Source organism: Dreissena polymorpha, chromosome 10 (genome assembly GCF_020536995.1).
Source record: "Dreissena polymorpha isolate Duluth1 chromosome 10, UMN_Dpol_1.0, whole genome shotgun sequence".
Lineage (NCBI taxonomy): Eukaryota > Metazoa > Mollusca > Bivalvia > Myida > Dreissenidae > Dreissena > Dreissena polymorpha.
The window spans coordinates 9,468,972-9,491,243 of NC_068364.1; the positions used below are offsets into that span (position 1 = coordinate 9,468,972).

Consider the following 22,272-nt stretch of genomic DNA (forward strand, 5'->3'; position numbering starts at 1 on the left):
AGCCTAACACGTAATCTGCAGGTACTTGTATGTGACTGTGCGATACATGCAAATGATAATATTCACCGTCTAAAGACAGAACTAATAAATATAAAGGCCTTAACATGTATTATAATTATAATGCAAAATGCATTTGTGATGTTGAGTGATTCAACAGGCATTGATGTAATATGCACTGCTATATGTCTTATGTATCGCCTTTTCCTCACAGATGTGAAGGTGGTGCTTCAGGGGAGAATTGTGAGAATGCCACCAAGGTCTGTGATGTCTTGTCCAACATAAAGGTGTGCACAAACACTGGCAACTGTACAGACAAGCCTGGCACAGCCGAGTGCAAATGTCCTATAGGTATTGTAACAAAATGGAAGCTTTACCCTTGTTTTATTCTTGTAACAGATGTGATCCAGGTCTTACATTTTGGAGAAACTCATGTACTGGTAATTCCCAAGTACAAGCAAAGCTTACCTATTGCACTGTTCGATGGAAGTTGCATAAAATAACAAAGTTTGTTCTGGTATATAGATCTGTAAGGAATTTAAATGGATTAGCTTTGTTAGTATCAGCAGTTTTTCCCCAAATCAAGCCCATTTTTTCAGAGTAAGTATATTTGAATATTATTACATCTTGTTTGAATTAATGTTGCTTTCAATCATAGTGTTTTCATTAGGTATTGTTATGAATGCATGAGTATTCAGTGTCCATATTTCAGATTATTCCGGAGTGTCTTGTGAGTTTGTCAAGGACTGGTGTTCACTGACTGGGGATGCCTACCCATGTAAGAATGGTGGCCAGTGTTCACCTAAGGGCCCTCTAGGATACATGTGCACCTGCAAATCAGGTATTGTTAACCATACAAATACCACATCAACTGAAAATGGCTTTGTTTTCATAATTATTATTATATGCACTTTGTTTTCTGTTATCATGGCAATGGCAAGAAAAGCAATCATTTTAAGCATACCAGATACATTGATATCTGAGGTTTTGAGGTTGTTCAATTAAATCCGAATCAACTATAAAATTATCACTTTTGTTAAAATTGAATCAGATTTAACAGAAAAAATAAACAATTTGATACCAAGATGTTATATATGTTTTACACAAAAAGCAACATAAACAGCAAAAAAAGTAAGGGCAAGTACTCATGATGTAATTATTAACACATCAAACGTCACAATCATATTCATTCCCGCACAAAATGCAGTGAGTGTAGCGATTATTTTTCACAATTTCTTATAAAATGGGGGACTTAAAGGTTAAATAAACAGAAAAACAGATTTCTGCCTGATAATTGTGTAATAAATAAAATAATGGCTTGGCAAAGCCTCGCCGTTAATTTTATTCTTAGCCGCGCCTGATAAATTACAAAACTATCAGGCAGTAGCCTGTTATTCTCTATGTATATTCATTATTTTTATTCATTTGTCTAGTCTATGAGCACAACCTATACGTCAAATAACGGTTTTATATAATTAAGAGCAAACCATCTTTTAATGAAAGTAACTATTTCTTATGTAAGTCTATACTTAAAGTTCATACATTAATTATGCAAGTACATTAAATATAATTGATCTTTTGATTCTGAGGCTATTCTGGGCCCAATTGCACCACTGAGGCTAACCCATGCTTGACGAATCCTTGTGGAGGAAATGCTTCATGTTATCACAATGTCACAGACTACATTTGTCAGTGTCCTGAAGGAAAGACTCTATCAAACAAGCAGTGTCTAGGTAAGTAAAAGTAAAACAATAATTCAAATTACAATTTCAAGGTGAGTATAAACATTACTTAATATATTGTTCAGTAACCTTAGGGGAGAAAAGACTTAAACCAAGTCAACACATTTTAATTGTCAGATATCACTAGAGGAGCCTTAGTTCCTTTCAGAAAACATTTTAGGTGAGTATAAAAGAGTCTAGAATAGTCCATACAGACCTCATTTGCCAGTTTCTGAGTGAGTGCAAGCAGACTTTATAAGTCAGTGCCAGGGTGAGTCTACACAGATCTCATGTATGAGTTTAATAGAGTCCAAGCAGTCATAATTTACCAGTGTCAAATTGATTTCAAGCAGACATCAATTGATATTGTCAGACCACATTTGCCAGAGACTAGGTGTTTTCAATCAGACCACATTTGCCAGTTTCTAGTCCAATCAGAACGTTTAGTCGGTGTCTAAAAAAATCGAATGCAATTCATGTAACAGGGCTGTGAATGTAAAATCAATATTTCATTTTTATGCCCCCTTCGAAGAAGAGGGGGTATATTGTTTTGCTGGATGGCGGTCGGTCTGTATGTCTGTCGGTCTGTTGGTAGACCAGTTTGTTTCTGATCAATAACTCGTCAGTGAATTTACCGATTTGCTTGAAACTTCACATGTGCATTGGCCTTGGACAGAAGATGACCCCTATTGAAATTGGGATCACTAGGTCAAGGTCACTGTCACAGTAAGTGTGAAACTCATTTCCTATCAATAACTTGTTAATGAATTTACCGATTGGCTTGATACTTCACATATGCGTTGGCCTTGAATAGTAGATGACCCCTATTGAAATTGGGATAACTAGGTCAAAGGTCAAGGTCACTGTCACAATAAGTGTGAAAATCATTTCCAATCATTAACTCGTCAACAAATTGATTGATTGACTTGGTACTTCACATGTGCATTGGCCGTGGACAGTAGATGACCCCTATTGAAATTGGGGTCACTATGTCAAAGGTCAAGGTCACTGTCTCAATAAGCGTTAAAATCGTTTCTGATCAATAACTCGTCAACGGATTGACCGATTGGCTTGATACTTCGCATGTGCATTGACCTTGGACAGTAGATGACAGCTATTGAAATTGGGGTAATTAGCTCAAAGGTCAAGGTCACTGTCACAATAAGTGTCTAATGGTTTCCGATCAATAACTCGTCGACGAATTGACGGATTGGCTTGATACTTCACATGTGCATTGGCCTGGGACTGCAGTTGACCCCTACAGAAATTGAGGTCACTAGAACAAAGGTGAAGGTCACTGTCTGAATAAGTGTCAAAATTGTTTCTGATCAATAACTCGTCAACCAATTTACTGATCGGCTAGATACTTTCCATGCCCATTGGCCTTCAAAAGTAGATGACCCCTTTTAAATTGTGGTCACCAGGTCAAAGGTGAAGGTCACTGTCACAGTGTGAAAATCGTTTCCAATCAATAACTCGTCAAAAAATTGACTGATTCACATGTGCATTTGCCTTGGACAGTAGATGACCCCAATTGAAATTGGGGTCACTAGTTTAAAGCCCTGTTTGGGGGGGGAGGGGGGCATATGTCTCCGAACGAGGAACTCTTGTTTAATGAGGTAACCAAAACTGTATGTCTATTTGTTTTCAAAACCTTTATAGTATTTGAAGTACATTTGCATACCATCCTTTTGTATTTGATAAATCAGGTTGATAGAATGCCATTTGCTAGTGTTCGTGAAAAATGACTTGATCAAACAAGCACTAACAACGTAGATATTTGTTTGATGGTGTTTTTGCAAAGAGTTTTATAGTGCATTTCTTAGTTGGTGTGTTTGATTCAAGTGAGTGTGTGTTTCATTTGTTCAGGGGATTCATCTCAACATGTGCTGCTTGTGAATACATTGTATTGCACCTCTCCACCTGTGCTGCAGTCACCATTCAGATGGACCCCTGGCAGCCTCTCAGTCATGCTGTGGGTCAGATCTCACAATGCAGGAAGTTCTCTCTTCTCCATTTGGTTGTGAGTTTCCTTAAAATTTTGCTAAAAAAATAAATTTGTGAAAAAATGTATTTTTTAGTTAAAGCTGGTTGTGAGGATTGTTCAAAATTGTTAGGCTTACATGCATTAAAGATTGTATGAAATAATGTTGTATTCTTGTGTTGGTTGACATTATATTGTAAAGAAGTGGAGTATAGTGTGTTTCAAATTATGTGTACTTGGGATTTAATATATATCAACAAATGTTTGCAGAAGTATCCTTTTGTATCGGACGATAATATAGTATGCATCTCTCTTTTCTGAAGGTCTTCTAAACTGCATCCAAACTTCGCTAGTGGCATGGATGAATACGGGATCATTGTGAACACAAGTGGAATATATGCGTCAAATAATACCAACTGGATGGGTATAAGATTCTCTGCGGACTTTGGTGGAAATTTGCATGATGGCAAATGGCGTCATTTAGGAGTGTCAATTTCAGCTGCAGGCAAGATGTCTGCAACAATTGACGCTATCACATATCCCCAGGAAGTTGCTGTTGACCCACTGCCGACTTCAGCTCAAAAGTATGTAGGGTAGACTTAAACTATATTTACACCATGTCAGGGTTGAGTAATGCAAATATCTCTTCAAAACTGTGCTTTCTTAAACACATGTATTATGCATCAGAAATTATTTTTGTTCCATAATAATGCACACCTATAATAACCATGTTCACTCAGAACCAAGAACTTTTATTTAGAAATTCATAAATCATTTTCATAATAAAAAGCATATTTTGCATGTTTCACGCTTTTAGTTTTTAAATATTGTGGTATATCATTTAATTCGATATATGTGAATGTCGTTAATTCTTTAAGTTATATTTTACATAACATTTGATTAACAAGTCTTGGATCAAAGTGTACACAAATGTAGTGGAAAAGTAGCCAACTGTGGTAAAAAAAAGTACCCAGTCAATAGGTACCTAACTGTGATCAAAATGTTCAACTTTGGTCAAAACGTAGCTAACTGTGTTAAAAAAGTACCCAGTAAAATGTGTTCACAAATGTGGTTTGAAAGTTCACAATGAACTGTCAAATTGTACCTTATGGTTGTCAAAACATACCCTAAAACATCTTTATTATTGAAATATAAAAGAAACAAGATTACAGTAAAACTGTGATAACTCGAGGTAGCACGGGACTGACTTTGATGCTGATTTATCGCAGGTTTCGAGTAATCCATTTTTATGTGTTTTCACTATTTCGGTTGGTGATGATTAATTTTGACCACAAACCCTTTATTTACATGTAAGACGGTGCTTGGAAAAGAAAAGGCTTTGTAAAAATCGCTTAATGTTACAGTAGCCTAAACTAAACAATAAAAATGATCGTTCATTCATTTTATATAATTAACATACACACATAACACATATATAATCAAAAATATTCAAACAATATTCAATGTACATGTAGCACAAGTGGGTCCTTCACTAGATGGCTCAGGAGTTTGACAATTTGTAAGACTATTTTCTTTCTGTGTTGACATGATGCAGCGCAAATGACAAGAAGGAATTCAGTTAAGAGATTCCGATGTATTATCTGCTACGCTGTCATTTATACCATACATTTTTTAGCTCACCTGTCACGAAGTGACATGGTGAGCTTATGTGACCGTGTGATGTCTGGCGTCTGTTGTGCGTGCGTGCGTCCATCAACAATGTGTTTGTGAAGACAGTAGATGTCACAGTTTTCATCCAATCTTTATGAAATTTGGTCATAATGTTAATTTTTAATTTTTTTTAGCCGGATTTTTTTCGAAAAAATCTCGGCTTATAGATTGATGTTGTCGGGCGGGCGGGGGGGCGGGCGGGCGGGCGGGGTGGCGGCGTGCTCGAAAATGTTAAAGTTCTTATTTCATGGTATAACTTTGGTATGCTTGGACCTAGAGTCTTCAAACTTGACATGAAGGTTGGCCAGGATTAACAGATGACCACTGGTCATTTCAAGGTCATTCATTTGAAGGTCAAGGTCACTGTGACCTTCAATATAAAAAATGTTAAAGTTGTTATAACTTTGGTATGCTTGGACCTAGAGTCTTGAAACTTGACATGAAGGTTGGCCATAACTAGTTAGTAACCACTGGTCATTTCAAGGTCATTCATTTGAAGGTCAAGGTCACTGTGACCTTGAATGTAAAAATGTTAAAGTTCTTATTTCATGGTATAACTTTGGTATGCTTGGACCTAGAGTCTTCAAACTTGACATGAAGGTTGGCCAGGATTAACAGATGACCACTGGTCATTTCAAGGTCATTCATTTGAAGGTGAAGGTCATTGTGACCTTCAATATAAAAATGTTAAAGTTGTTATAACTTTGGTATGCTTGGACCTAGAGTCTTGAAACTTGACATGAAGGTTGGCCAGAACTAGTAAGTAACCACTGGACATTTCAAGGTCATTCATTTGAAGGTCAAGGTCACTGTGACCTTGAATGTAAAAATGTTAAAGTTGTTATAACTTTGGTATGCTTGGACCTAGAGTCTTGAAACTTGACATGAAGGTTGGCCAGAACTAGTAAGTAACCACTGGACATTTCAAGGTCATTCATTTGAAGGTCAAGGTCACTGTGACCTTGAATGTGAAAATGTTAAAGTTCTTATTTCATGTTATAACTTTGGTATGCTTGTACCTAGAGTCTTCAAACTTGAAATAAAGTTTGGCCAGTACTAGAAGATGACCACTGGTCATTTCAATGTCATTCATTTGAAGGTCAAGGTCACTGTGACCTTAAATGTTAAAATGTTAAAATTGTTATAACTTTGGTATGCTTGGACATAGAGTCTTCAAACTTGACAGACTATCATTCAAGCTTGGATCATATTTATGTGTCCAATCTATCTGCTAGAACTGGTGTGATAGAAACCTTTTGGAGTGATCATAAGGCTGTCTGGATTTCTGTGTAGGTATGTGAAAGCAAAACAATAAATAGTATTATTTCATCTAAGTTTATTTTCTTACATTTGATAATGAAATTGATGGAAACTTCAAACAATATGTTACTAATTTGCTAATAAAAAAATTGAGATCAAACTTTCCTAATTGTCAATTCAAGTTCATATTTGTGACCTTAAATGTTATTGTTGTTCATGTATATGCATGCATTCAAAACATAACACAAGGTTTGCTCATGCCTTGAAAAGTACTTACATTTCATTTTGACCTTTGAACAATATTTCAGTAATTTAAGTATTGCATTGACAAAAACACGAAAGGTACTTTCCTGTCATTTAAATCAAAAATCCGGCTTCAATGCGGTCATCTCCGACCGCGGAACTCTTGTTTTTTTTTGTTTTTTTTTTTTTAATTTTATTTTTATTCAATATAATACATACAATGTATACATGTATATGATCATACAACATAGTGATTGTACAAAGCAATAAAGTTCAGACATGTTATACAAGATATGCTAATATATCTTTTTTTATGAGAAAAGAAAAGAACAACAGAAGAATAGTTATGAAAAATGATGAGTTGTATAAAGTCGGAAGAAAGCATACTGGATTTGTGTGTTTTGTTGTAGATTCACAATGATCTTATAAGATTGAAAAAAATATACAAAAATATTTTAGAAAGATAAACTAACATTAGAGTGAAATGTATATAAGTGGACAAACATTATACGAATTTAATCCGATTCCATTTTTGTTCAAAGATTTGTAATGTATTATTACTGAGGGCTATTTCTTTCTCAATCTGGATTTTTAGTTTAAGACTATGAATAAAACAATTAAAATTTGGTACTTGTTTTTTGTACTTCATGTTATAGATAAAATATTTCATCATTATAAGAATAAAATTCACAATATTATTACAGTCTATTGATTTCAATGAGTAAATTCCGAAGCTTACATTTAAGAAATTTAGTTTAACATTTAGTTGCTGTTGTTCAAGAAAAGATGCTAGTTGATTCCAAATAGGCTGGATGTGTTTGCACTTCCAAAAAAGATGTTCTATAGTTTCGATGTTTTCACTGCAGAAGTTACACAGATTTGAGTTAGATAATTTGCATTTAAAGAGATATTTATTTGTAGCTATAATTCTATGTATGTATTTATATTGAAAATTTCTCAGTGTGCTTTCAATAGTTGCTTTATATGGCATGGTAAATATGTGTTTCCAATTAAGTTCATGTTCTTCGAAAAGAACTTGCCATTTATTTTGGGTTTTGGAGTTTTCTGTAGGGTTTCTAATTTGTAATGTGTAAAATATTTTGTTCGTTTTGTTTTTTCTTCCAAGTATGTTCTCTACGAATGTTGTTTGAGTACATGGTGTATAATTTGTATTGATTTCAGATTTAATATGTATGGGTATGCTTTTGATTAGTGTGTAGTACTTCAGAAAATTATTTGAAGGTATTCCGTATATGTAGCATATATCATCAAAAGAGTAGAAATCCTTAATTCTGTAGTCATATAATTGGTCGACATATTTAATGCTTCGTTCAAACCAATCTTTATAGAAAAACGTCTTATTGTTTGAAGTTATGTCTTTATTGTTCCATAAAATAGTTTTGCTGCTGGTTTGGGTTTCTAGGTTATGAGTGACATCACTCCATGCTGATAGATCATCAGACAGAAATATGTTTTCGTTTGCAATTTCATGTAGGAAAGTATTGTTGATGTTACATTCAAAGAGTAAAGAGTCACCATATTTTTTTAGGATTTTCTGGTAGAATAATTTCCATTTACTCGTATTGGTATTATCTAGGTATCTTTTAATCCAGCTGCATTTGATTGCATTCAAGGATGCGTCAATGTTCGTTAATTGGATACCTCCATTTTCTACAGATTGAATTAACTGAGTTCGTTTTATTTTATCAGGTTTACCGTCCCATATAAAATTAAATATTGCTGATTTTATATCGTTAATAACATCATTTGGTGGATATTGGGAGGACTGTTAATACATAAATTAATTTCGGGAGTGCAAACGTTTTCAATACTGTGTTTTTTCCGATTAGTGTAAGTTTACGGTGATGCCATGATTTTAAGCAGTTTTTAAAATTCTGTAATTTAGGTAGTATGTTTTTAAGAACTGAATCCTTTTCATTATTTGTGAAAGTAATTCCTAACGTTGTGGCTTCATCGGATGTCCAATGAAATTTCATTTCTTTTTTATATTGGACATTACTTTGTTTTAATTTACCTTCTCGTAGCACAGTACATTTACTTTTGTTTAGTTTAAGACCCGATGTCATTCCGTAAAGGGTTAGCGATTCTATTAGGTTATGGAAAGAATCGTAATTGTCGTTTAAAAAATAAGTTGCATCGTCAGCAAATAGGGACTGTTTGATTTCTTCGTCAGGTTCTAGTGATATGCCTTTTATGTGTTTATTTGATTGGATGTGATGTGATAGATACTCGATGCAAATATTAAATAGCGATGATGAGAGTGGACATCCTTGTCGCACCCCTCGATCGATGTTAAAACTGTTTGAAAAGAAGCCATTGTTAATGATTAAACTGTTAATATCGGTATAGAATAGTTTGACCCATTGAATGAGACTTTCACCAAAATTCATATTTTCTAAGCAAGAGAACATAAATGAATGATCAAGCGAATCGAATGCCTTTTCGAAGTCTGCAAAGAATATTAGACCAGGATTATTTGAATTGTTGAAATAGTTTATGCATTCTTGGATAGGACGAACGTTTTCACCAATGTAACGTCCTTTTATGAAACCAGATTGAGATTGTGAAATTATTGATGGTAATATTTTTTTAATTCTGTTTGCTATACTTTTAGTTGCAATTTTATAATCATTGTTTAGTAAACTAATTGGGCGCCAGTTCGATAAGGATTCTAAGTTTTTTCCGGGTTTTGGAATGAGTGATATTATACCTTGTTTTTGAAGCGTAGTTAGGTTTCCATTATTATATGAATAGTTTAGTGATTTAATTAAATGTGTTTTGATATCATTCCAAAATATTTTATAAAACTCAATGGTGATGCCATCAGATCCTGGACTTTTGTTATTTTGCATTTCTTTTAGTGCTAATCCACATTCATATTCATTTAGTAATCCGTCACACAATAGTTTTTCTTCTTGATTTAAAGCGTGGTGTGTATTTTTAAAAAGGGTGTTATTTTCAACATTTTTTCGTTTATAGAGGGTTTCGAAAAATAAACGTTGTTCTTCTAGTATTTGTGTTCTGTTTGTAATATCTTTGCCATTGACTACTAATTTGTGTACAGTTTTTTGTTCACTTCTACGTTTTTCAATGTTTGCGAAGTATTTTGTATTTTTTTCATTGTGTTCAACATGCTGTGCACGCGCTCTTAGTATTATTCCATTGAGATGTGTATGATAAATTCCATCTAATATTTGTTTTTTTAATGTTATTTCGTTTTCAATGTCGGTGGTATCATTTGTGTTTGTTTGATGTAATTGTTTTTCAAGGGTTTCAATGGTTTTGATGGTTTCAGTTTCAAGTTTGTGTGTTTCTTTTTGTTTAAATGATGTGTATCTAATTGTTGTGTTACGTATATTTCCTTTAATTACTTCCCATAAGGTGTTTGGGTTTGCATCTTTATTATTTTGAACTGTATTTAATATTTCCTGTTTTATTTGTGTTTGATATTGTGTATCTAATAAGATGCTGTTGTTAATTTTAAAGTATCCTGGGCCTCTTTCAGGTTGTATATTGTGCAGTTTAAGTTCAACTAGAGAGTGGTCAGTCATAAATCCTGGTTTTATGTTACATGTGTCAATAATGTTGCAAAGCGACTCAGATATTAAAAAATAGTCTAATCTACAAAATATTGTAGGTTTTGTGTTTGAGTGCCAGGTGAATTTGCTTTCGTTTGGAAATATTGTACGCCAGATGTCTATCATATTGTAGTTTTCAATTATGTTATTTAAAATGTTTCTATTTTTAGGATGAGTATAAAGGTTTCCCTTCTTTTTATCTAATAATGGGTTAAGAACAGTATTGAAATCACCACCGACAATTATGTTTTTATCTTGGTTATTATTTATAAAGGATTGTAATGTTTCGTAAAATGTGGAATCATCTATGTTAGGGCCGTAAACGTTGATTAATGTTAATTGTGTTTCATGTATTTTGATATCTATACTTGCTTGTCTGCCAATTATTATTTCGTTAAAATTATCAACTGTGATCCCTATATTATTTTTTATCAGAAAGGCAATGCCTTGTTTATTAGTATTTTGTCCACTAAGATAGATATCTCCGTCCCATTCATCTTTCAATGTTTGTGCTAAAGTAGGTGTCAAGTGACTTTCTTGTAATAGGCATATACTATATTTTTGTTTGTCTAACCATTTGAAGATTTTTATGCGTTTATCTTTATTGTTTAGCCCCTTTACATTCAAAGTACATAATTTAATCATTTAAAGAGGTGTAGGGTGTAGGTTCTATTTTAAAAGATGTCCAGTTGGTTTCTATTATAATACCTAAGATGTCCATACAAACAAACAAAACAAAAAGAGAACAAAAATTAGGGATATAAAAAGATGAGTGTCCCATAGCATTGAATAAGTAGAAAAAAAAGAATCACAAAAATGAGAAAAAATAATTTAGAGAAAGAAAAAAAATAAAAAAATAATCAAAATGAAACAATGTACAAAAGAAGGTTCAAGGTATGTTGATCCGAGTTGATGTGGTTTACAAGCACCCACTGAGTGATATATTTACATTAATAATACATGAATTTTACAACAAAAGAAAAGTGACCTTAAAAGAAAAATTAACATTTTCATCTTAATGGTCTTTAAGATAAAAATTAAACATCATCGTGTAAGACACAATTACGTATATATTGATTTATATTACAGGTTAGATGATAGTTTAAATTCTCTACCTAACTGCATACTCTCTTGATGAAGTATTATTTAAAAAAAATTAAACACATACAGACAGTACAAATGAGTTATTCGTAGAAAGATTTCTTCACATGGTCAATATGTCAATATGTAAATAAAATTAGTCAGTATTAAGTTATATAAATCAATTATTTCAGATAATATAGAATGCATTCTGGTAAGAGTATAAATAAACTAACAAACGACAACAGAAAAAAAAAGCAAGCAAAACAACACCACAAATCAGTGTCATGCAAAACGCAGATTTGACAAATACATCATAATAACATATAAGTTTTTCAATAAGCATATTATACATATTTAAACGCGTACATAATACTTATAGACAGACATTTCCTCTTAATGGTCTTTAAAATAAAGAAAACCATCTAGTAAGCCGCAATTATGTATATATTGATTTATATTAGAGGTTAGGTGATATTTTCTTGATGAAAATTCTACAAAAATTTAAACATAAATTATAATAATGTGTAATATTGTATTTTAGAAAGATTTGTTCACATTGTTAATATGTAAATAAAATTAGTCAGTATTAAGTTATCTAGATCAGTTATTTAAGATAATAATTTAAAATTCCTAACTGCATACTATCTTGATGAAAATTCAAAATTCAAACACATACATACATTACAAATAATGTATTCGCAGAAAGATTTGTTCACATTGTTAAAATGTAAATAAAATTAGTCAGTATTAAGTTATCTAATTCAATTATTTCAGATAATATAGAATGTTTATCTTGATGAAACCTGGGTTGGGATTATATTTGGGTCATCTGGGGTCAAAAACTAAATCACTAGGTCAAATAATAGAAAAACCTTGTGTAGACAATAGAGGTCACAGTTTTCATCCAATCTTTATGAAATTTGGTCAGAATGTTTATCTTGATAAAATCTGGATTGCGATTGTATTTGGGTCATCTGGGGTCAGAAACTAGGTCACTAGGTCAAATCATAGAAAAACCTTGTGTAGGCAATAGAGGTCCAATTTTCATCTGATCTTAATGAAATATTGTCAGAATGTTTGTCTTGTTAAAATCTGGGTTGGGATCGAATTTTGGTCATCTAGGGTCAAAAACTAGGTCACTAGGTCAAAGTTAAAAAAAACTTGTGTAGACAGTAGAGGTCACAGTTTTGATCCAAACTAGGTCACTAGGTCAAATGCTAGTAAAACGTTGTGTAGATGAAAGAGCTCACAATTTTCATCACCTCTTAATGAAATTTTGTCAGAATGTATTAACTGATGAAATCTGTCTTGGGATTGTATATGGGTCTGATAGAATTTAAGTTGATATAGCAAGGCTAGTCAGGTGAGCGATTCAGGTCCATCATTGCCCTCTTGTTTATAATTATCGCATGCTGGTAATTATTTAATTATCATTAAAATTTTGTAGTTTTTATCTGCATCTCAAAGGATGACAATTTGCAGTGTTTCTCAAACTACGACTAACGTCACACATAAGCAAGCGTTTATTGTCTGTTTTCACAACTCGAATATTATTAGCATTGACCAGACGAGAAAGTGTCTTAAAATAATTGCCAGTTAATATGGTGTGAAATACCTTTCAGGGACCAGCACACATCCTCGAGTTATCTCAAAACGCATGTTTGAGTTATTGCGGGTATTTTTATGTAGAAATTAAAGGAGAATGTTAGGGACTTACTTTAATGCTCTAGTAATCGCCAGTTTTTGAGAAATCGCCAGCTCGAGTTATTGCAATTCTACTGTATTTGAAACATTTTATTCCGCCTTTATTATTAAAAGCATCACTCAATGGTGTATAATGTACATGCAATCAGTTTAAACAGTTAACACACTGTAATTATAATATACCTGTACTCAAAAATGTAAGATAAAAAAATGTAAAGACACATAACACAAAAAGAGAACATCATTTCTGAAAAAAAAAGATTTTTTGTTTATTGTTTATTAAAATCTTATATGCAATAAATAGAGACAATATTAGAAATGTTAAGATAAACAACACAACATAATAACACCATGACAATAATGCTTGTTTAAACTTCAATTACTGCTAATAAGTTCCAAGCATTATCACACCCAAAATAAGAAGCTGCCTTGTTGCAATTATTAGCAGAAAAGAAACACATTTATTAATCATCATTACAAGAACAAGGCATTTTTCACTATTAAATGTAAATTCATTTTATAACTACAAAGTATGTTCTAACAAGATTTTGGGTATGTTTTGACTATTTAAAGGGGCCTTTTCACAGATTTTGGCATTTTTTAACTTATTCATTAAATGCTTTATATCAATAAATGTAAACATTGGATCGTAAAAGCTCCAGTAAAAAATCAAGAATAAAATTAAAAAAAGGAAAAGAACATTGCCCGGACCAGGTTTCGAACCAGTGACCCCTGGAGTCCTGCCAGAGTCCTGAAGTAAAAACGCTTTAGCCTACTGAGCTATTCCGCCGAGTACACATGCTGAACGTATTTATACGTTATATAAGCAATCTTCGTAGTTTCACAAAATTTAACGACAAAAACAGAACTCTCCAAATTATTCAATCGTTTCGCGTTGCAACGCTTTATAATTTTTAGGTTTTAAAATCGTCAAAAGATGCATATAATGGCTCTATTAGACCATGGAAAATGTTCAGTATTACTGTTTCCTCACAAATATCATAACTAAAACGAAAATTTGCGAATCTGAAACAACTTTTTTCAATTTTGTCAATTTACCAAAGCGTGAAAAGATCCCTTTAAGTTGCATATAGTGTGCAAGTTAAACTCTTATTCCAGTGGTCAGGTGCGCCTTGGTGAAGAGTACGTGGCAGAGTATGAAAGATTAACTGTCTGGAACGCAATCCTGAGCAATGTGGACTTTACATTAGCCTTTGGTCAGCTGAATGAACCATCAACGGGTCTGATACAGGGATGGTACAACTATGACCTGAAATTCTCAGCAGACAGAATGACCACTAGGCTGCCAGAGAATATACTGGGTAAGTTCTTAACTATCTATGTTTTGGATAGTTATTATAGGCGTGTTCTGGAAAAACTGGGCATAATACTTGTCGTAAAGTCCAGTCTGCCCAGGCTAATCATGGACAACACTTTCCACCTTTATAGTATTTTTTGTTTAAAGAGAGTCAATTTTTAGTGAAAATCTGTTTTAGGTGGAAAGTGTCCCCACTTATTAGCCTGTGCGGACTGGATTGTACATACTAAATTTTGGCGGCACTTTACACACATGCAGTGTTCCCAGAACAAATATCATTATTTCCTTGTTGCTGAGCCTTGAGCAGTCAGCTGTTCAATATGCAACCTTATCTGTTGCATTCATATTTTGATTTATTGTATTAATCTATTTTGAGGTGCTTTAAATGGCAAAAGTAAGATTTACAAATATTTGTTATGTGATTTTACTCTGTATTATGTGTTTATGATACAGGCCATGACAAACATTGACACAATATTTACACAACCTTTTGAAAATTTTGGAAAGAAGGGGGGAAAACAACATAGTTTTGAAACCACGTTTTGGTATATAATTATTAAAATGAGATATGCATTATTTGCTAAAGCGGCACTCACAGATTAATATATATATGAAAGTTGTCCCACTGTCCAAATTTATACAAAATATTTGTATTTTTTGTTTATAATATCACATAATAGAGGCAAGTGATTATTAAAGGAAAATGGTCAGATTTACATATTACAATAATGCTAATTGCATTATTCTATGATTCAGAATGATTCAATCAAATCAGTACATATACTGTTGCAGCGGTTTGTTTGCTAAAACATAATGTATATGAGCCTTGGCCTGAGAAAACCAGGCTTAAAGCATGTACATGGAAGCATCCTCCCAGATTGGTCTGAGAAAACCAGACTTAATGCATGTACATGGAAGCATCCTCCCAGATTGGTCTGAGAAAACCAGACTTAATACTGTACATGGAAGCATCCTCCCAGATTGGTCTGAGAAAACCAAGCTTAATGCATGTACATGGAAGCATCCTCCCAGATTGGTCTGAGAGAACCAGGCTTAATGCATGTACATGGAAGCATCCTCCCAGATTGGTCTGAGAAAACCAAGCTTAATGCATGTACATGGAAGCATCCTCCCAGATTGGTCTGAGAAAACCAGGCTTAATGCATGTACATGGAAGCATCCTCCCAGATTGGTCTGAGAAAACCAAGCTTAATGCATGTGCATGGAAGCACTCTCCCAGATTGGTCTGAGAAAACCAGGCTTAATGCATGTACATGGAAGCATCCTCCCATATTGGTCTGAGAAAACCAGGCTTAATGCATGTACATGGAAGCATCCTCCCAGATTAGCCTGTGCAGTCCACAATGGCGAATCTAGGACAACACTTTCCACCTGAATTGGATTTTAGCTCATAAGAGACATCCTATAAAGGAAAATAACAGCAGAAAATATTGTCCCTGAAAAGTTTGTGGGAACTGCACTTAGCTGATCTGGGTTGTCACTTTACGCACATGCATTAAGCCCCATTTTCCCACAATAAGGCTCATATTATACTTGTTGCACATAATTATTTATTATTTCAGCCTACCCCAACTTGAATTTCCCTATGCTTAACTGTGGGCCACACAATTTAAGCCATGTATCATCAGACCGGATTGTGAGCAGTGAGATACTCTCGTCTCTTGCGGATGACCTTAAGGCTTCCAATAATCAGTCTTTGACCTTCAAGAATTCGCTACTGGCCTGTATGTTTTGAATCCATTTGATGTAAAGATATCTATAAGCAAATTGCTGCAGACAAAATAATTTATTTCTCAAACACATTACCATAAATGAGATATTAATTAAACAATTATTTGGAAAGGCAAACATTTTCATTTATACTACCTTGAACAATATGCTTGTTTTCAGCCATGACATGGGGCTATTATGAAGCAATTTTTGTTAGCATTGACCCCACAACTAAGAATTACGGTGAATGTCGGACACAGGCTTTCATCAAATGTAAGTCAATGCTCTCTATTGCATGCAAGTCAGTTTTCAATATTGTTTGTTAACATTGAACCTCAAGTGTACATTAATTGAGTTAAAACTAGTACCTTCCATGTATAGAAAACTCCATTTATAGAAGGAATGTATGTTTAATTACAAGCAATGCTATTTTGCAAAACAACACCAATGGACATTTGTGACAATTGACTTGTTTTCTTTTGGAACACAGAAGATGAACACAGTAAATATACCCCTACAAACAAAGTTTAGGGGGGTATATATGAGTGTCAGTCTGTCTGTCGGTCGGTCTTTATTAAGTGTCCGTCCTCTAATTCAAGTTGTTTTCATTCAATCTTCACCAAACTTGGTCAGATATTGTATCTAGATGATGTCTAGGTCAAGTTTGAATATGGGTCATGCCGGATCAAAAACTAGGTCACGGGGTCACTTAGTGCGTTTTAAACATTGACCATGGTGTCCGCTCTCTAATTCAAGTAGTTTTCATCCAAGCTTCACCAAACTTGGTCAGAAGTTGTATCTAAATGATGTCTAGGCCAAGTTCAAACATGGCAGGTCAAAAACGAGGTCACGGTGTCACTTAGTGCATTTTAAACATTTGAGCATGGAGTCCGCTCTCTAATTCAAGTAGTTTTCATCCGATCTTCACCAAACTTGGTCAGAAGTTGTATCTAGATGATGTGTAGGTCAAGTTCGAACATGGGTCATGCCGGGTCAAAAACTAGGTAACAGGTCACTTAGTGCATTTTAAACATTGAGCATGGTGTCGGCTGTTTTTTGTGAAGACAACATGCAAAATATTCTATGTCAATGTGGCATGTGGAGGTATTCGTCACGTCTGTGACAAAGCTCAAGTTACTTAAGTTATTTTAATATTTGTTCTAAAATTTAAACGAAATCAAGTGAGCACACATTTCAGAAGTAGTTGTTAACTAATACAATTCTATCTTGCACTCTCTGGCTGTGAACAGGTTATCATTCAGTGGTTTTTTCCATGCTTTGACCATAGAACATGAAATATTTACAAGTGCTAGTATGTGTATTTCACCATTTTTATTTTGTAACATGTTTTGCACGTTCAACATCAGAAATTATAATTATGTGGTTTACGCAATAATTTCAGATAATGACAAGTGTCCCAACCCAGTCAAAGACAACAGTGTTACTAAAGGAACCTGCCCTCAAAATACGGATGCAGTGTGCAATGTGACCTGTTCAATGTCTAACACTGAAGCTCTGTTTGCTCCACTGCCTCGCTACATGGCCTGTAGTTCTGTAGGAGTCTGGTGGAACAAGAAGCCCTATGAAAACCTGATTTTACCTGGTTGCACAAGTATGTTTGTCGCTCATATACTTAGTTGTATTAATTGTTGGTGCCATGTATATTTTCAGTGGTAACTGTATTTTTACTCACTGTGGCTCTAGTCTTTCTCTCTGTCTGTCTGTTTGTTTGTCTGTCTGTGTGTCATTATTCCATCCGCAAAACAGGACCACGCAAAGTACTGAAGAAAATTGGAAGAAACTTGGTTTACATGAACATTTGTCAGTCAATCTGTGTTTTATATTGTTTTTAAAGAAAATGAAACATAAATGTCTTGAAAAGTACATTTGATAGAATCATGAAAGTTGGTGTCTCAAAAGGACATTATAAAGGATCATGCAATTTGGTGTCTAAAAAAGGACTTTAGATAGGATCATGAAATTTGGTGTCTCAAGAAGTACATTAGTTAGAATCATGAAATTTGGTGTCTCAAAAAGGACATTAAATAGAATCAAGAAATTTGGTGTTTGAAAAAGTACATAAGATAGAATCATGAAATTTGGTGTCTCAAAAAGGACATTAGATATATAGGTTCATGAAAGTTGGTGTGCCAAAAGGATTTTAGATAGGATCATGAAAGTTGGTGTCTCAAAAGGACATCAGATAGAATCATGAAATTTTGTGTCTCAAAAAGTACATTAGTTAGGATCATGAAAGTTGGTGTCTCAAAAATGACATTAGATAGGATCATGAAATTTGGTGTCTCAAAAAGTACATTTGTAAGGATCATGAAATTTGGTGTCTTAAAAAGTACATTAGTTATGATCATGAAATTTGGTGTCTCAAAAATTACATTAGTTAGGATCATGAAATTTGGTGTCTCAAAAAGGACATAAGTTATGATCATGAAATTTGGTGTCTCAAAAAGTACATTAGTTAGGATCACGAAATTTGGGATTCTCAAAAAGGACATTAAATAGAATCAAGAAATTTGGTGTTTGAAAAAGTACATAAGATAGAATCATGAAATTTGGTGTCTCAAAAAGGACATTAGATATATAGGATCATGAAAGTTGGTGTCCCAAAAGGATTTTAGATAGGATCATGAAAGTTGGTGTCTCAAAAGGACATCAGATAGGATCATGAAATTTTGTGTCTCAAAAAGTACATTAGTTAGGATCATGAAAGTTGGTGTCTCAAAAATGACATTAGATAGGATCATGAAATTTGGTGTCTCAAAAAGTACATTAGTAAGGATCATGAAATTTGGTGTCTCAAAAAGTACATTAGTTATGATCATGAAATTTGGTGTCTGAAAAAGTACATTAGTTAGGATTATGAAATTTGGTGTCTCAAAAAGGACATAAGTTATGATCATGAAATTTGGTGTATCAAAAAGTACATTAGTTAGGATCATGAAATTTGGTGTCTCAAAAAGTACATCAGTTAAGATAATGAAATTTGGTGTCTGAAAAAGTACATAAGTTAGGATCATGAAATTTGGTGTCTCAAAAAGGACATTACATAGGATCATGAAATTTGGTGTCTCAAAAAGTACATTAGTTAGGATCATGAAATTTGGTGTCTCAAAAAGTACATTAGTTAGATACATGAAATTTGGTGTCTGAAAAAGTACATTAGTTAGGATCATGAAATTTGGTGTCTCAAAAAGTACATTAGATAGGATCATATAATTTTGTGTCTCAAAAAGGACATTAGATAGGATCATATAATTTTGTGTCTCAAAAAGGACATAAGTTATGATAATGAAATTTGGTGTCTCAAAAAGTACATTAGTCAGAATCATAAAATTTGGTGTCTCAAAAAGTACATTAGTTAGGATCATGAAATTTGGTGTCTCAAAACGTATTTTAGTTAGGATCATGAAATTTGGTGAAATTTATGTTAACTCTCTGTTGCTCTAGTCTTTCTCTCTGTCTGTCTGTTTGTCTGTCTGTGTGTCATTCTGTCCATCGGTTAAATAGGACCACGCAAAGTACTGAAGAAAATTGGATGAAACTTTGTTTACATGAACATTTGTCAGGCAGTCTGTGTTTTATATTGTTTGAAAAGAAAATGAAACAGAAATGTCTTGAAAAGTACATTAGATAGAATCATGAAAGTTGGTGTCTGAAAAGGACATTAGATAGGATCATGAAATTTTGTGTCTCAAAAAGTACATTAGTTAGGATCATGTAAGTTGGTGTCTCAAAAATGACATTAGATAGGATCATGAAATTTTGTGTCTCAAAAAGTACATTAGTTAGGATCATGAAATTTGGTGTCTCAAAAAGTACATTAGTTAGGATCATGAAATTTGGTGTCTCAAAAAGTACATTAGTTAGGATTATGAAATTTGGTGTCTCAAAAAGTACATTAGATAGGATCATGAAATTTGGTGTCTCAAAAAGTACATTAGTTAGGATAATGAAATTAGGTGTCTCAAAAAGTACATTAGATAGGATCATGAAATTTGGTGTCTTTAAAAGTACTTTAGTTAGGATCATGAAATTTGGTATCTCAAAAAGTACATTAGTTAGAATCATGAAATTTGGTGTCTCAAAAAGTACTTTAGTTAGGATCATGAAATTTGGCATGAAAAAAAAGTTTATGAAATGATCTTATTTTCAGTAGAAGTTGATTACAACTTTGCTTTAAATAAAATCAATTTCAAGAAATATTATACTTACTTGAAAACTACAAGAAAACTGCTGAATGTTAAATCTAATATTCATACTGGTGATGTACATAATTCCTGTGTGTTAATAATCAGCCAACCTCCAAAAAATGTTTTTTATCATATAAATTAAAATGTGATGTTATTACTGTTCACACATTATTTTGGTAACAATAATCATCATTATTTTGCAATTCAAGTATGTTTATTGTTATTTTATTTGGATTTGATTTATAAGTTCACATTGAAATATTAATTGAGTCACTATGGACAATTAGAGCATTTTAAAATAGTGTTTACAATAATTATTTTAAAAATATATACTTATATATACTTATATTATCATTATACTCCCACATACACAAACATGGGAAGTATATTCTTCAGATTAACAATTTGAAAAACCTCTCTTGAATACAATGAAATTATTATTTCAAGCTATGTATAGATTATGTGAAGTCTCATTTGGCATAAATGTATGTTAATTCTCTGCTGGAAAAAAATAGCTTAAACATTACAATAGTAACCAACTTAAGAAAGAAGTAAAACTTTTTTCGTTCATTGGTCAGGGAAAAAAAGAGTTAAAATCAAGCAGCATGTATGGGTATTAATCAGTATTATAGTCTTCTTTATTAAGACTCATTTGAAGTTAGAACTATATATATTTTTAAACATTTGTATGCCCCTGGAGCAAATGATCAGAGGTATATTGTTTTTGGCCTGTCTGTCTGTCATTCTGTCTGTCTGTCATTCTGTCCCATTGCTTTAGTCTTGGTTAAAGTCAAGGTTAAAGTTTTGCAATAACTTTTGCAATATTGAAGATAGCAACTTGATATTTGGCATGCATGTGCATCTCATGGAGCTGCACATTTGGAGTGGTGAAAGGTCAAGGTCATTCTTTAAGGTCAAAGGTCAAATATATTGATTCAAAGCGGCGCAATAGGGGGCATTGTGTTTCTGACAAACACATCTCTTGTTCGATACTTTTTATTAAACAACACTATATTGTTATAAATGCTGCAAAGGACACTAGCATGTGTCTGATTGTCTTTCAGATGTTTGAAAAAGGACACTATATTTTCAATTTCTTACCTAACTGCCAATTTGATATTAAAATTATACAACATATAGATTTTGAACAACCCAGGATCACTTTTTTGAAGTGTTATGTTGATCAGTACTTGAGCTAGTAAGATGTAATTTTTTTTTCCAAAAGTGGCCAGAATTTCTAACAGTATGGCTGTGACAAATGAACATTGGATATAACTAAACAAGTTCAGATAAAGGACAATATTTTCATTTATATGGAAGACCTGTGTTACCTTCAATATTGTCCAAGTCTTGGAATCAATGTCATTTTAGTAGTTTAAAATTGCTGTCAAAGTCAGTATGTTGTGTATATAATTTCTAGTACTTTGTTCAGATAAGTCTTTTTCTTTTTTCAGCTAAAGGCACACCATCGTACAAAGTGACCAGTGAAATGAAATTTGCGGCTGTAATCAATTGTAACCTTGTATCTAACTTAGATACAGAAGTGGGACAAAAACTTCAAGTTACTTTGTCTGGACTCAATAGTACTAAATGGACAGACATTTGCACAAAAAAAGCAAACACACCGGCCAATTCATGTGATAATCTTGAGATTATTAACAAAACCTGTGAGACAGGCACACCAGTATACAATGTGAAATTTGCACTGACCTTTGACAGGTAAGACTCAGAACCCGCAAGTTGCAGATAATAG

At 33.2% G+C, this 22,272-nt stretch overlaps 1 protein-coding gene across 1 annotated transcript in view; it reads left to right on the forward strand.

Moving 5' to 3' along the window:
* Positions 1–22,272, forward strand: part of LOC127847979 (uncharacterized) — a gene marked incomplete in the record, with an annotated part of 86,643 nt that overhangs the window by 24,188 nt on the left and 40,183 nt on the right. The window contains 10 exon segments of the mRNA XM_052380233.1: positions 212–348; positions 710–838; positions 1,587–1,730; positions 3,588–3,741; positions 4,026–4,286; positions 14,382–14,584; positions 16,164–16,325; positions 16,492–16,584; positions 17,714–17,923; positions 21,974–22,238. Coding sequence (XP_052236193.1) covers positions 212–348; positions 710–838; positions 1,587–1,730; positions 3,588–3,741; positions 4,026–4,286; positions 14,382–14,584; positions 16,164–16,325; positions 16,492–16,584; positions 17,714–17,923; positions 21,974–22,238 — 1,758 coding nt within the window.